Consider the following 13,055-nt stretch of genomic DNA (forward strand, 5'->3'; position numbering starts at 1 on the left):
GGAGACTTTTTTTCCCCTGCCTCTCTCCTTCGTTCATTCCCTTTTTCTACTCTGAGACTGGGTTCTTCTTGTTTTTTCTGTCAGGCATTCCTCCATGTTACAGAGACAATGACATAGTGGCACGCAAGGTAGAACCAGTCAGAAGACGATACCTGTCTCTGTTCTTATACACCCCTCCGTTTTATATCTGAACTGGAGATGATTTACTGTTTCTCTGATTGAGTGAAGGTCTCAGGTATACCCATATGCTGTCATCACATCTCTATATCCGAATGTGGAGTCATGTTTGTGTTAAAGGGATGTTTGTGTGTATATGCGTGTGTGTCTATTCATGTGGTGCATGTGTGTGTCTGTGTGTATAAGGGCATGTAGGTGTGTATGTCTGTGTGTACAAGGGCATGTAGGTGTGTGTGTCTGTGTGTATAAGGGCATGTAGGTGTGTATGTCTGTGCATATGCGTGAGGGTGTGTATATAACCTCCACATGTGATAACATTCTGCCGTCTCTCTCAGTGGAAATATTTAGGCTAAGTCCTCGTTTGAGCGTGCAGTTCAAACAGGAGAAGGCAGAGATTTCTTACCTTTTCCAGACGTCGGCTATCTCCAGGGGGCTTTCCATACAACACAGGGTATTGTGAGTACGCTTGGCCCCTCTTTGGAAATGTGCTGTGTATATGTGTGTTTATATCAACCCTGATATCCATTTTCCATTATTCCGTTAGCTCTGAGATATTTATTTTTACGGTGAGGGTGTTCAATGGAATTGTAATGTATAAATAGTTTGATCAGTCACAGGCGTCTCGATGACTCTGAGGAGGACACACTAACAATGCACCCCATTGTACCAATTAAAGCTAGAGTCTTTCATTGAAACAATAACAAAGCGGCCACCCCAATTCTGTTTTGGTAAAAAGCTAAGGGATGGGCCTGGAGAAATGTATCCACTCTCAAATTCATAGACGAGGTCAGTACAGGTGCATCAAAGCTGGGACAGAGAGACTGAAAAACAGCTTATTTCTCAAGGCCATCAGACTGTTAAATAGCAATCTCTAGCTGGCCTCCACCCAGTACCCTGGCCTGAACTTAGTCACTAGCCAGAAACCACATGGTTACTCATCTCTGCACCTTGTCGGCTGCTGCCATACTGTATGTACATAGACATGGAACACTGGACACTTTAATAATGGAACACTGGACACTTCAATAATGGAACACTGGTCACTTTAATAATGTTTACATACTGTTCTACCCATTTCATACGTATATACTGTGTTCTACTCAAGTCTATCCTATTCAACTATTGCTTTACATATACTATTATATCCACGTATTCTTTAAATATACTATATATTCTACTCACATACTGTCCATAATGTCCACACATTCCATCACATATCTACACTGCCGTTCAAAAAATGTTGGGGTCACTTAGAAATGTCCTTGTTTTTGAAAGAAAAGCACATTTTTTGTCCTTTAAAATAACATCAAATTGATCAGAAATATAGTGTAGACATTGTTAATGTTGTAAATGACTATTGTAGCAGAAAACTGCAGATTTTTGGTGGAATATCTACATAAGTGTACAGAGGCCCATTATCAGCAACCATCACTCCTGTGTTCCAATTGCACGTTGTGCTAGCTAATCCAAGTTTATCATTTTCGCAGTTGATCGCAGTTGTAAATGAGAACTGGTTCTCAACTGGCCTACCTGGACATATAAAGTTTAAATTCTAAATTCTAAAAATTCTAAAGGCTAATTGATCATTAGAAACCCTTTCTCAATTAAGTTAGCACAGCTGAAAACTGTTGTTATGATTAAAGAAGCAATAAAACTGGCCTTCTTTAGACTAGTTGAGTATCTGGAGCATCAGCATTTGTGGGTTCGACAGTCTCAAAATGGGCAGAAACAAAGAAATTCCTTCTGAAACTCATCAGTCTATTCTTGTTCTGAGAAATGAAGGCTATTCCATATGAGAAATTGCCAAGAAACTGAAGATCTCGTACAACGCTGTGTACTATTCCCTTCACAGAACAGCACAAACTGGTTCTAACCAGAATAGAAAGAGGAGTGGGAGGCCCCGGTGCACAACTGAGAAGGACAAGTACATTAGAGAGTCTAGCCTGAGAAACAGACACCTCACAAGTCCTCAACTGGCAGCTTCATTAAATAATACCGGTCAACGAGTGAAGAGGCAACTCTGGGATGCTGGCCTTCTTGGCAGAGTTCCTCTGTCCAGTGTCTTGTACAATGGTCATTTACAACATAAAAAATGTCTACACTAGATTTCTGATCAATTTAATATTATTTTAAAGGACCAAAAATGAGCTTTTTTTTTAAAAACAAGAACATTTCTAAGTGACCCCAAACGTTTGAACGGTAGTGTATATATACTGTATATATAGGATTGACCATCCAGGATATCAAAATGAAAACCATGTTTTGAGGCTATACAGTGTTTGTTTGCATTTTCATTGTTTTACTCCAATGTTTGTAAACAATCTTATATTTGGTGTACTGGTGGGGTACGACAGTTGACGTTTATAAGTTATATTTTTCAAGAATCAATGGGTATATATCATTATTGATGTCCAAAGATATAGGATTGTAGCTTTAAAGGTGATGTTGCTTGTATTACTATGCCTATACGCTGACCAGTGTTGGGTATTCATTCAGGTCAGTTTCCTGATTATACCAAGATAATTATTTTAAATCAACAGATCACCGATTCCACCGACTTTACTGCCCATCTGGACCGGACAGTGGAAGTCTGGCATGTGTTTTATCTAGAAAGTTTGGCACGTACTTAATCTTGGTAGGTAAAACAGATGTAGGTGAATTTTGTTTGTGTACTGTAAGTATGTTGACATGAAGTCTCTTTCCGCAGGTCCACATTTCTTCAGAGAATAACCCACACCACATACTAAATGCACTCAAGTGATTCCACATATAAACATTGTACCCTAGTGCAACACAACCCAACGTCCCTGATGCATTCAGTGCACTTTTACATTGGAGGGCATTCATGGAACTGTTTTGGACTGAGGCATATTCAAATCGAATCTCAAAAGTCAAGCAATAGATTTTGTTCTTGTGTTGTGGATGTCTGCAATGTTTGAGAACCGAGTGATGGTGGTGGAACTGAAGGGTATGTTCATGTTCTGGCACAGAGGATGAAACAAAGGTTTCCAGAGGCACCCCTTAGATTCAGAACCTCTCATTCTTTCCTTTACTTGAGCTAATTTTGCTATTAGACTTCACTGCTACTCTGGTATGCCAGTTTCCCCTTTAGCCTGCCGCTCAGAAGACTGTGCCAGGTCTCCAGTAAAACAAAGTGAATCTGAACACACTGTCTCTGAGGCTTTTTCTGACTTACAAAACAATGGAACTGTGAAATTGAATGCAATGAAACTGTACAGACGATTCAGTTCGATGAAAGGTTAAGATAATGACAGCCTAGTTCTATAGTATCTATCTCTCTAGAACTACTAAAGAGTGTTTTTTCTCTTCCTCATGCAAAGCCTCTAATTATTCTAAGAAACCTGGGCACACTAACAAGGTCTGTCCTGAGGAGTTATAGTACATCATGTGAGGAGAATATTGTCTAGTTCCTACTTTCAAAATCCAAAGGAATTGATGATGGTGTTGAGTTGTGGAGACTTTAAGAAGGGAAAAGGAGGTATGGGGGAGGGGAGCTACTTGTTTTGGAAGAAATCTGGAACCTATAAACTTGGACAACTTATACGAAAAAGAACGGCAGAATATCCTCATCTGATTGGTCAACCCACGTGCCTTTGTCTCCGCCTCATCCCTTTACCCTTACCAATCACAAAACGCATTCTCTTCCTGTTATGCTTGGCCTGGCTGTGCCTTAGAACCCATCTGGACCAATCTGTGGAACAGATGGGTGGGAACTTACAAGTTCCATCCTCTTTCTTCTTTAAAAAGCCAGATGCAGGTTGGCTGCTGTCTTACATTGAGCTAGGATACTGGACGCAACTGCCGTTCTGAATGTAGCGAGCAGATTGTATTGTTAAATTGTTGTCATGTCTAGATGTAGGCAACATATGGATTTCCAATACTGAGAATTGATTATTTTTCCATTTGCTTTCTATTGCTAGCAGACCTGGCAGATCACTTCTGGTATTTCTATATACAGGCTTGCCATAGAACAGAGAAACTAAAGGAGGCATAGCCCATTAGAGGCCCTGAATGAGAGAACAGAGGAGTGGGATAGAAACAGTGTAGGTGTAGAAACAGGGTTAGGTAGATAGACTGCCATGAGAGAGGATCCGTCAAGCTGTGGTGAATACCCTGAGGGAGGGGTGGTGTCCAGCGAGGAGGAGCCAGACTGTGCTCCAAACAAATGCCCTGTGGTGGTGGCAACACCAGGGGCTGGCGGGCGCAAAAGGGTCACCAGGAAAGACAACATTTCATCGCCAACAGAGGACAACAAGTCAACAACAGGAGGGCCGCCCAGTCTGATCCCATCAGGACCCAAGAGGCCTAAGAAGAGTCCCCAGCCCTCCCTGTCTCCTCTCCCCATCCCAGGCCAGCCCCTGGAGGACCCTCAGCACCAGCGGGTGGTCGCCAATGTACGGGAGCGCCAACGGACGCAGTCCCTGAATGATGCCTTTGCCTCGCTTCGTAAGATCATCCCCACGCTGCCGTCAGACAAGCTGAGCAAGATTCAGATCCTGAAGCTGGCCTCACGCTACATTGACTTCCTCTACCAAGTCCTGCAGAGTGATGAGATGGACGCCAAGCTGGCCAGCTGTAACTACCTAGCCCACGAGAGACTCAGCTATGCATTCTCAGTGTGGAGGATGGAGGGGGCCTGGTCCATGTCCGCTACCCACTAGCCCTCCCACTTACCTCTCTAACACCCTCTCGCCCTCCCCTCCTGCCCCCTCGCCCTCCCACAGCTGCGCCCTCCGGACCAAATCTCCCATGACCTCTGACCCCTGCTCTCTGACCCTCATCCTCACACCATCTAACTCCTCCACCACTCTACACCAGGTATGCACGATACAAACCATTCATACTCAATAGCATCTTTCCAAAACAAAATGTCACTGTTTTATGTTGCATGCAAAGAAGTAGTAATTCAACAGATCTGCTGAAGGTGATCAGAGATGAACCTGGTGTTTTAATATAGTATCAAATGCAATGCTGGACATTTGCCAGGATGAAACCTAATAACTAAGCCAAGTAAGTAAATCACAAGGGAGGATCATAGAACAGCACATCTTAGGTCCCCACAAATCTGTTTTTACATACAAGGTATACTGTAACTATTCTACCAGATCAGTTTGTCCTGAAAATTGATATACGATGGTAGCTAAATGTAGCCCATGATTATCATCATGATTATGGACCTAATAGGAGGCTATTGAGCTGTTATTTCATACATTTAGTAAGAAATAGCCTTTGAACGCTAACAAATCACACCATACACAATCGTATTATTTGGACAAGAAATCATAAAAATAATCACATACAACTTCTTAATAGTTTCTATGTTTTTTTTAAATATATATATTTGTATATTTATGTGAAAGGCATATAAGAATGAATTCCTCCAGAGAGAGAGAGAAAGAAAGAGTTTTACCCAGCCAGCCATAACTCATTGTACCTCCTAGTCTCATCATTTTAGATAATAATAATAATATTAATCGGCCTTTGAAGCCAAATGATTGTGAAAAAAGTAACATTACAAGTTTCACTTTCCTACACCCAAAACAAGTCCCTTTTTTAATATTTTGGTAGTAAAACCGTCCTTTGAAATTCTTTCCTTTTGGACGAAAATGAGATAGACCTTGACGAGGCTGAAAAAAATAACCTGGTTTTGAGAAACCATGCAGCAGTTAGCCATCAAAGGAGAAGTGATGGCTGTCTACTGCACTCCCACAAACCTCTAAGTTAAATGAAAGAGGTGCCATTGATTCTTCCAGCTCCACATCTCCATGGTAAAGATGGCTATCAGACACCTCATCACTGGCTGTGCCTCCCTTCACCAGTGGCCACACATTTGCCATTTGAAACCACTGATTTACCCACTTCACAAGAGGTACCGTTACCACGCTTCTGAGGGATGTCTTGTTCATACTACAGACAGCACAGTGTGTTCATACAACCTAGCACACATTGACATGTTATTCGCTGTGACATTCTCAAACACTGTCCTCTAGAAATTGTGTTTGAGGCGAATGAAAGTGAAATGTCCTTTGACCCTTTCTTAAATACCAGGTGAAATGAATATAGGAGGAACAGGCGGTTAGATATGAGTGATGTATTCTCAGTGTTTGTGCTTGCTGGGATGGCCGTTGTGTCTGCAAGCTGATTCTGAAGGAAGACATGATTTGCTCCTTTGTCATTAGTGTCCTGTAGTATTCTCCAGCTAATGTCTTCTTAACCTTTCTCATGTTCTCCCTGCTATTCTATGGGGTTGCTTTGGAATATGTGTGTGTGTGTGTGTGTGTGCCACATGAATACAGATTTGTATTCTGTCAGGGAGGCGTCAATGTTTATCCCTGTCTTTCATGGAGATCAAATATACGTTGGTGTTTTAGCCTGCTTTGTTCTTGTTGCTGAACTTATTGCCACACTCTGGCTTTCGATTGGACATTTATACTTAAATTTATTGTGTTTACTTTTGCCTTTATATGCATGTTTATTGATATTATCCAGTTGCATTTAATCAAAATACCACATTTTACAAGGACATGGTCAACAAAACACACAGCCCTGACCTCCAGGCAAAATGGACATAAACATTTTAATACTGAAGGGAGTTATGCCCATTACCAGTTTAACTGTTAAAGAGCAGAGATTTTATTAGGCATCATGAAATAAGAATGTGTTTTCTTTAAAGCAAAAGGAAATAGCATATTTAGCATTATGTTTGAGCACTTACAGAATGTTTCTATCTTGTGTCTCCCCAGCATAGGACCAAGGCGATTGAGAAGCCTTCACGTTGGTCTGCAATCCCTTTGATTACTGGTTTGTACTTACACCTCTGGACCAACTAAATCACAGATCTCAGCCTTGCCCTCACTCTGGAGAGGTACTGTAGAGACTCGGCTTCCTCGAGCGCACACCGAATCGTCAGGGCAACAATTTTGAGCTACTAGCAGGCCTGGAAGACAGACAACTATAACATTTTATGACCTGGAAATTGCAACTTTGACTTAGAAACAGTTTTGTACACAAATGTAAGTCATGTGAATGTTTCTTTTCTAGTGTAAATGCATGTAGTCACAAACAATAGAACATTCTTGATTAAAAGGGAATCAGTTGCTGTAAAGAATGTATTTGTATTACAATTGTAGATATGTGGATAAAACATGCCTTGTGATTTTCTTGTCCATATAATAAAAATGTGTGTCTCATCTTATAACCGGTCTCACCTTTAACCCTGTACTGCGACGACACCAGCATGGTCCACCATCAGCCTTCAATATTTGGAGATGGACGATGACACAATGGCATTTCTAAACACCAAATACATATGAAATACTTGGGACTATTATCCTCCTTTGTGTTTGTGTGTGAAATAACCTGGGGTCTATCTACGAGTTACCATGTCAGCCTTAATTAGTGCTCTAGAACATACGCCTCGTTAAGAAGTCTGCTCTGGCAGACTAAGGTATAATTGCACATAAAGCTGTTGTTCTTTTGGGGGAAAATAAGGCCTCTAAAATATTTATTGGTTGGAAAGAAATCTTGTGATATACCCAACCACAGAAGCACATGTGGATACATGCATTAATGGACCATGAGAGTGTACACTGTATATCAAACATGTCACACCTACACATGTGCACACACAACATTTTCAATTTTAATTAAGAGAAAATCAGTACAAAATAGACATTATTTCTATACACACATAGGAAATATGGAGGAAACAAACAAGGTAAAATAAAAGTATGAAAGTATGAAAAAAGATTCAATGTCATTTTTTGTTATTCTAAACTTGTTAGTGAAGGCTACCAATACATGATTCAAGGCACATGTGTGATGCATTTTGGTCTTGAGTATCTATTTACAGTGACTTTAGCAAGTAGATCATAAAAAGGACCAGAAGTCGATCATAAAAAGAAATGGTGAGGAGTGGCCCACTGGCAACTAAGACAAAATGAGTGTGGCCCATAGACCCCTGGAAAACTTTACAGGAGAGCTAATGTACAGTATTCAACACACTTTAACTCTAACAGAGTTAAACCCTTCATAGACAACAGATACCCACTGGTGCACAACGAGACAGTCACAACAGTCACTGTCAGTTCTACGAGACAGTCACAACACAGTCACTGTCCGTTCTATGAGACAGACAACACAGTCACTGTCAGTTCCACGAGACAGACACACAGTCACTGTCAGTTCTACGAGACAGACAACACAGTCACTGTCAGTTCTACGAGACAGACAACACAGTCACTGTCAGTTCTAAGAGACAGACAACAGTCACTGTCAGTTCCACGAGACAGACACACAGTCACTGTCAGTTCTACGAGACAGACAACACAGTCACTGTCAGTTCTACGAGACAGACACAACACAGTCACTGTCAGTTCTACGAGACAGACACAACACAGTCACTGTCAGTTCTACGAGACAGACACAACACAGTCACTGTCAGTTCTACGAGACAGACAACACAGTCACTGTCAGTTCTACGAGACAGACAACACAGTCACTGTCAGTTCTACGAGACAGACACAACACAGTCACTGTCAGTTCTACGAGACAGACACAACACAGTCACTGTCAGTTCTAAGAGACAGACAACACAGTCACTGTCAGTTCTAAGAGACAGACAACACAGTCACTGTCAGTTCTAAGAGACAGACAACACAGTCACTGTCAGTTCTAAGAGACAGACAACACAGTCACTGTCAGTTCTACGAGACAGACACAACAGATTCACTGTCAGTTCTACGAGACAGACACAACACAGTCACTGTCAGTTCTACGAGACAGACAACACAGTCACTGTCAGTTCTACGAGACAGACAACACAGTCACTGTCAGTTCTACGAGACAGACAACACAGTCACTGTCAGTTCTACGAGACAGACACAACACAGTCACTGTCAGTTCTACGAGACAGACACAACACAGTCACTGTCAGTTCTACGAGACAGACAACACAGTCACTGTCAGTTCTAAGAGACAGACAACACAGTCACTGTCAGTTCTAAGAGACAGACAACACAGTCACTGTCAGTTCTAAGAGACAGACAACAGTCACTGTCAGTTCTACGAGACAGAAACAACACAGTCACTGTCAGTTCTAAGAGACAGACAACAGTCACTGTCAGTTCTACGAGACAGACACAACACAGTCACTGCCAGTTCTACGAGACAGACACAACACAGTCACTGTCAGTTCTACGAGACAGTCACAACACAGTCACTGTCAGTTCTACGAGACAGTCACAACACAGTCACTGTCAGTTCTACGAGACAGACAACACAGTCACTGTCAGTTCTACGAGACAGACAACACAGTCACTGTCAGTTCTACGAGACAGACAACAGTCACTGTCAGTTCTACGAGACAGACAACACAGTCACTGTCAGTTCTACGAGACAGACAACACAGTCACTGTCAGTTCTACGAGACAGACACAACACAGTCACTGTCAGTTCTACGAGACAGACACAACACAGTCACTGTCAGTTCTACGAGACAGACACAACACAGTCAATGTCAGTTCTATGAGACAGACAACACAGTCACTGTCAGTTCTACGAGACAGACACAACACAGTCACTGTCAGTTCTACGAGACAGACACAACACAGTCACTGTCAGTTCTACGAGACAGACACAACACAGTCAATGTCAGTTCTATGAGACAGACACAACACAGTCACTGTCAGTTCTACAAGACAGACAACACAGTCACTGTCAGTTCTACGAGACAGACACAACACAGTCACTGTCAGTTCTACGAGACAGACACAACACAGTCACTGTCAGTTCTACGAGCGTTTGAATGATGGTGGCTGATTCTATTTAATTTTATACAAGTCTTTGAGGCGACCTTATGGGCAAACATTGCCCAGAGTCTTGAAAACAAAACATATAGCTAATACAAAGAATAATGAACAATGAAAACTGGCAATAGTTATTACCTTCTTGCACATACATGGTCTCCTAGACACACATAGCTATCCACAGTGGTTGGTACAGAGTATAAGAGGAAAGAGTTAAAAGACTTGTTAGCATGGTTACCATTCTCTCTCTCTCAATGCCAACTAGGGGTGAGGATGCAGCTGAGGTTAGAGAAGAATGTCTAGTTAAGACAACATTGATGTGTATCACCAGTCGGAACACCAGCACAGAGAGCATGTTCCTTTCAAAAGGTGCCTTGTAAATATTGTTTTAGACAGAAGTGGATGCTCTCTCTCTCTCTCTCTCTCTCTCTTCGATTTTCTATAAAAAAAGAACATGACTTCTTCAATATGGAAAACACAATAATACACAGTAATAGAGAGCGTATGATACATTTAAACATTTAGCCACACTCCAGAGGTATGGGGTCATATACAAAATAATATTGTGAATCTTGTGAAAACACATTTTATAAATATGTCTTCTGAATTTGATGGTGGACAGTTTCTTTTCATTCACCGAATAGCTTCCAACAATGAGCGCAATCTAGATGAAATGCCCATTAAGACAAACTACATAGCATCTAGAATGAATGTAGAAAATGGAACTGTGGAAAGTGGAATGTGGTAAACATTTCAACTCACAACAAAAACTATCTACATTGGATGTCATTTCATGAACACACAAAATAGGCTTGAGGAATTCTCACAAACTAGTTTCAGTTTGGAGCAGGCTTAGCATGGATGTGTATAGGTACAGTACATCTGAAAATGAATAATCAGCATGATGTCAAGTACTGTATCATACATTCGAGTGGAGATGGACTCTCTCCACAAGGTCTATAGGAGAAGTATACACCATCATAAAGCTACATCTCCATAGTGCTAACAGTAATAGTCTGTTGGATGGTCCATAAAGAAGGTTTTCACATAGAATAACACACCAAACCAACCGTATTCAGCTCTACTTGATATAACCAATCGTATTGAGCTCTACTTGATATAACCAACCGTATTGAGCTCTACTTGATATAACCAACCGTATTCAGCTCTACTTGATATAACCAACCGTATTGAGCTCTACTTGATATAACCAACCGTATTGAGCTCTACTTGATATAACCAACCGTATTGAGCTCTACTTGATATAACCAACCGTATTGAGCTCTACTTGATATAACCAACCGTATTGAGCTCTACTTGATATAACCAACCGTATTGAGCTCTACTTGATATAACCAACCGTATTGAGCTCTACTTGATATAACCAACCGTATTGAGCTCTACTTGATATAACCAACCGTATTGAGCTCTACTTGATATAACCAACCGTATTCAGCTCTACTTGATATAACCAACCGTATTGAGCTCTACTTGATATAACTGCTTGTGGATAATAACAAGGCAACTGAACTGTGAAATTAATGTACACAATAAAATAGGCATGTCTACAGGTCAAAATGGTGGTCCTGAAAAAACAAACATCAACTTAACACAGTAACCTCACTGGTCCAACTGCAGTAATACGGTCACACTGCAGACATATTTAAGACAGTTTTCTTTGGGAGATGTCCATTAAGTGCATTAGAGCATTTGACTAGCATAATAAAACTACTAATAGCCCTCAATGGTAACTACCGTAGGAATGAACATACATTTTGTATTTCCTCCCAAACAGTGGTAGGTCTTCAGCTCTTCATAAGATAAATTGGTTTATTTATTTCAGTTTGGTCCTCATCATGTCAGTAAGACATAAAGGGAAATGCATTTCTGACTGTGTGTGTGTGTGTGTGTGTGTGTGTGTGTGTCTATGCAAACAATGTATAAATACATGTGTCCATGTGAACAATGTATAAAGACATGTTTAAGAACAGTAGTGGAATAATCAGAATACAATCAGGACAAACAGGAAGTTTTTGCAAATGCACTTAGAAATACTAATTTGTGTATACATGCATGAGCCTTCTTAGAATGTGAGTGGATTTCAGAGGAGAAAAATATCTTCCAATCCTCAAAAATTAACAGATAATTAAATAATCTAGAGCCCCCCCCCCCCTCCCCTCGACGTTTGGAATTTTCAACAGTTCACATTACGGAATGCACAGTGCAAAACAGATAAAACCACATCTTCATTTTCTTCTTTAGTGGTTAAACTGAATATTAATGACATCATCAAGGATTGACTGAACCATTCAGCAGTTGCCAGGTGCTGGCCGGTCTCGGTCTCTCTCCAGGGCCATCCTCAGAGCCACTGACTGGTGTCTGCTCTGCTCACTGACACAACAAGAGACACCCACAGACCTGGTGCTAGTATTGCTTTACTGTAAGTGCCTCAGTAAGACCTATTATGTCTGTACATAAAAAAATAAAAATAAATTTAAACGGCCAAAAAGTGGTCAATATCACGGCATCAGGCTGGTATCCTTCTGAATACACACAATATAAATGATTCTGTATTGCTGACCATGGACAGAGTTAGTTTAATAATCAGTTGTATGAGAATATATTTTATCTCACATATACACTGACAGGGCTTTGGTGTGGTGTCAGAAGGCTACATTAGTTCCACTGTGTTAAGGTGCGCTGCATATAGTCTGAGGAGAATGGACGGTGGTCTTTGAGGCACTGTGTGATTTTAGGGCCTCATTGGTTAAGGCAGAGATCCACAATCTACACTCCTCCCCCTCGTCGTGTGACAGGGAAGGATCTCCGAGGCTATTGGGATGTCCTGAAGGAGAGGTCTGTGAGGTTAAAGGTCAGCATCTTCTACATGGAGTCCTCATCTTGCTCCATAGGCTCGTCTGGGTGGCTGGGGGAAACACAGAGAAGATGGTTAGGAAAAACATAATGCAGCACATTTGTAACATACTGTACAGAGGAGTCTGCCCGTCACTGTGAACATTGTGGGGAGTATTTAGGAGTGTTGGGTACTGG

The 13,055-nt window shown here is 41.2% G+C and overlaps 2 protein-coding genes across 25 annotated transcripts in view; one reads left to right on the forward strand and one right to left on the reverse strand.

The window, feature by feature from the left end:
* Positions 1 to 498: 498 nt before the first annotated feature.
* twist3 lies at positions 499 to 7,945 on the forward strand. The gene is made up of 4 exons (XM_090184780.1): positions 499 to 633; positions 2,718 to 2,812; positions 2,885 to 5,016; positions 6,942 to 7,945. Exon 3 carries the CDS (start codon positions 4,278 to 4,280, stop codon positions 4,857 to 4,859), a length of 582 nt encoding a protein of 193 aa, XP_090040906.1. The 5' UTR covers positions 499 to 633; positions 2,718 to 2,812; positions 2,885 to 4,277; the 3' UTR covers positions 4,860 to 5,016; positions 6,942 to 7,945.
* LOC110531207 (histone deacetylase 7) overlaps positions 7,821 to 13,055 on the reverse strand; it is a 71,945-nt gene continuing 66,710 nt past the window's right edge. For all 24 annotated transcript variants that reach the window (XM_036988342.2, XM_090184763.1, XM_090184765.1 and 21 more), the window contains one exon: positions 7,821 to 12,930. In XM_036988342.2, the coding sequence (XP_036844237.2) occupies positions 12,888 to 12,930 (43 nt within the window). In that variant the 3' untranslated portion in view covers positions 7,821 to 12,887. The remainder of the gene's footprint in view (positions 12,931 to 13,055) is intronic.

The sequence above is a fragment of the Oncorhynchus mykiss genome, chromosome 9 (genome assembly GCF_057628025.1).
Source record: "Oncorhynchus mykiss isolate SJ-2025 chromosome 9, ASM5762802v1, whole genome shotgun sequence".
Lineage (NCBI taxonomy): Eukaryota > Metazoa > Chordata > Actinopteri > Salmoniformes > Salmonidae > Oncorhynchus > Oncorhynchus mykiss.

What these genes read in the sequence shown, in the direction of transcription:
- twist3 (XM_090184780.1), top strand. Translation starts at nt 4,278, where the DNA reads ATGAGAGAGGATCCGTCAAGCTGTGGTGAATACCCTGAGGGAGGGGTG.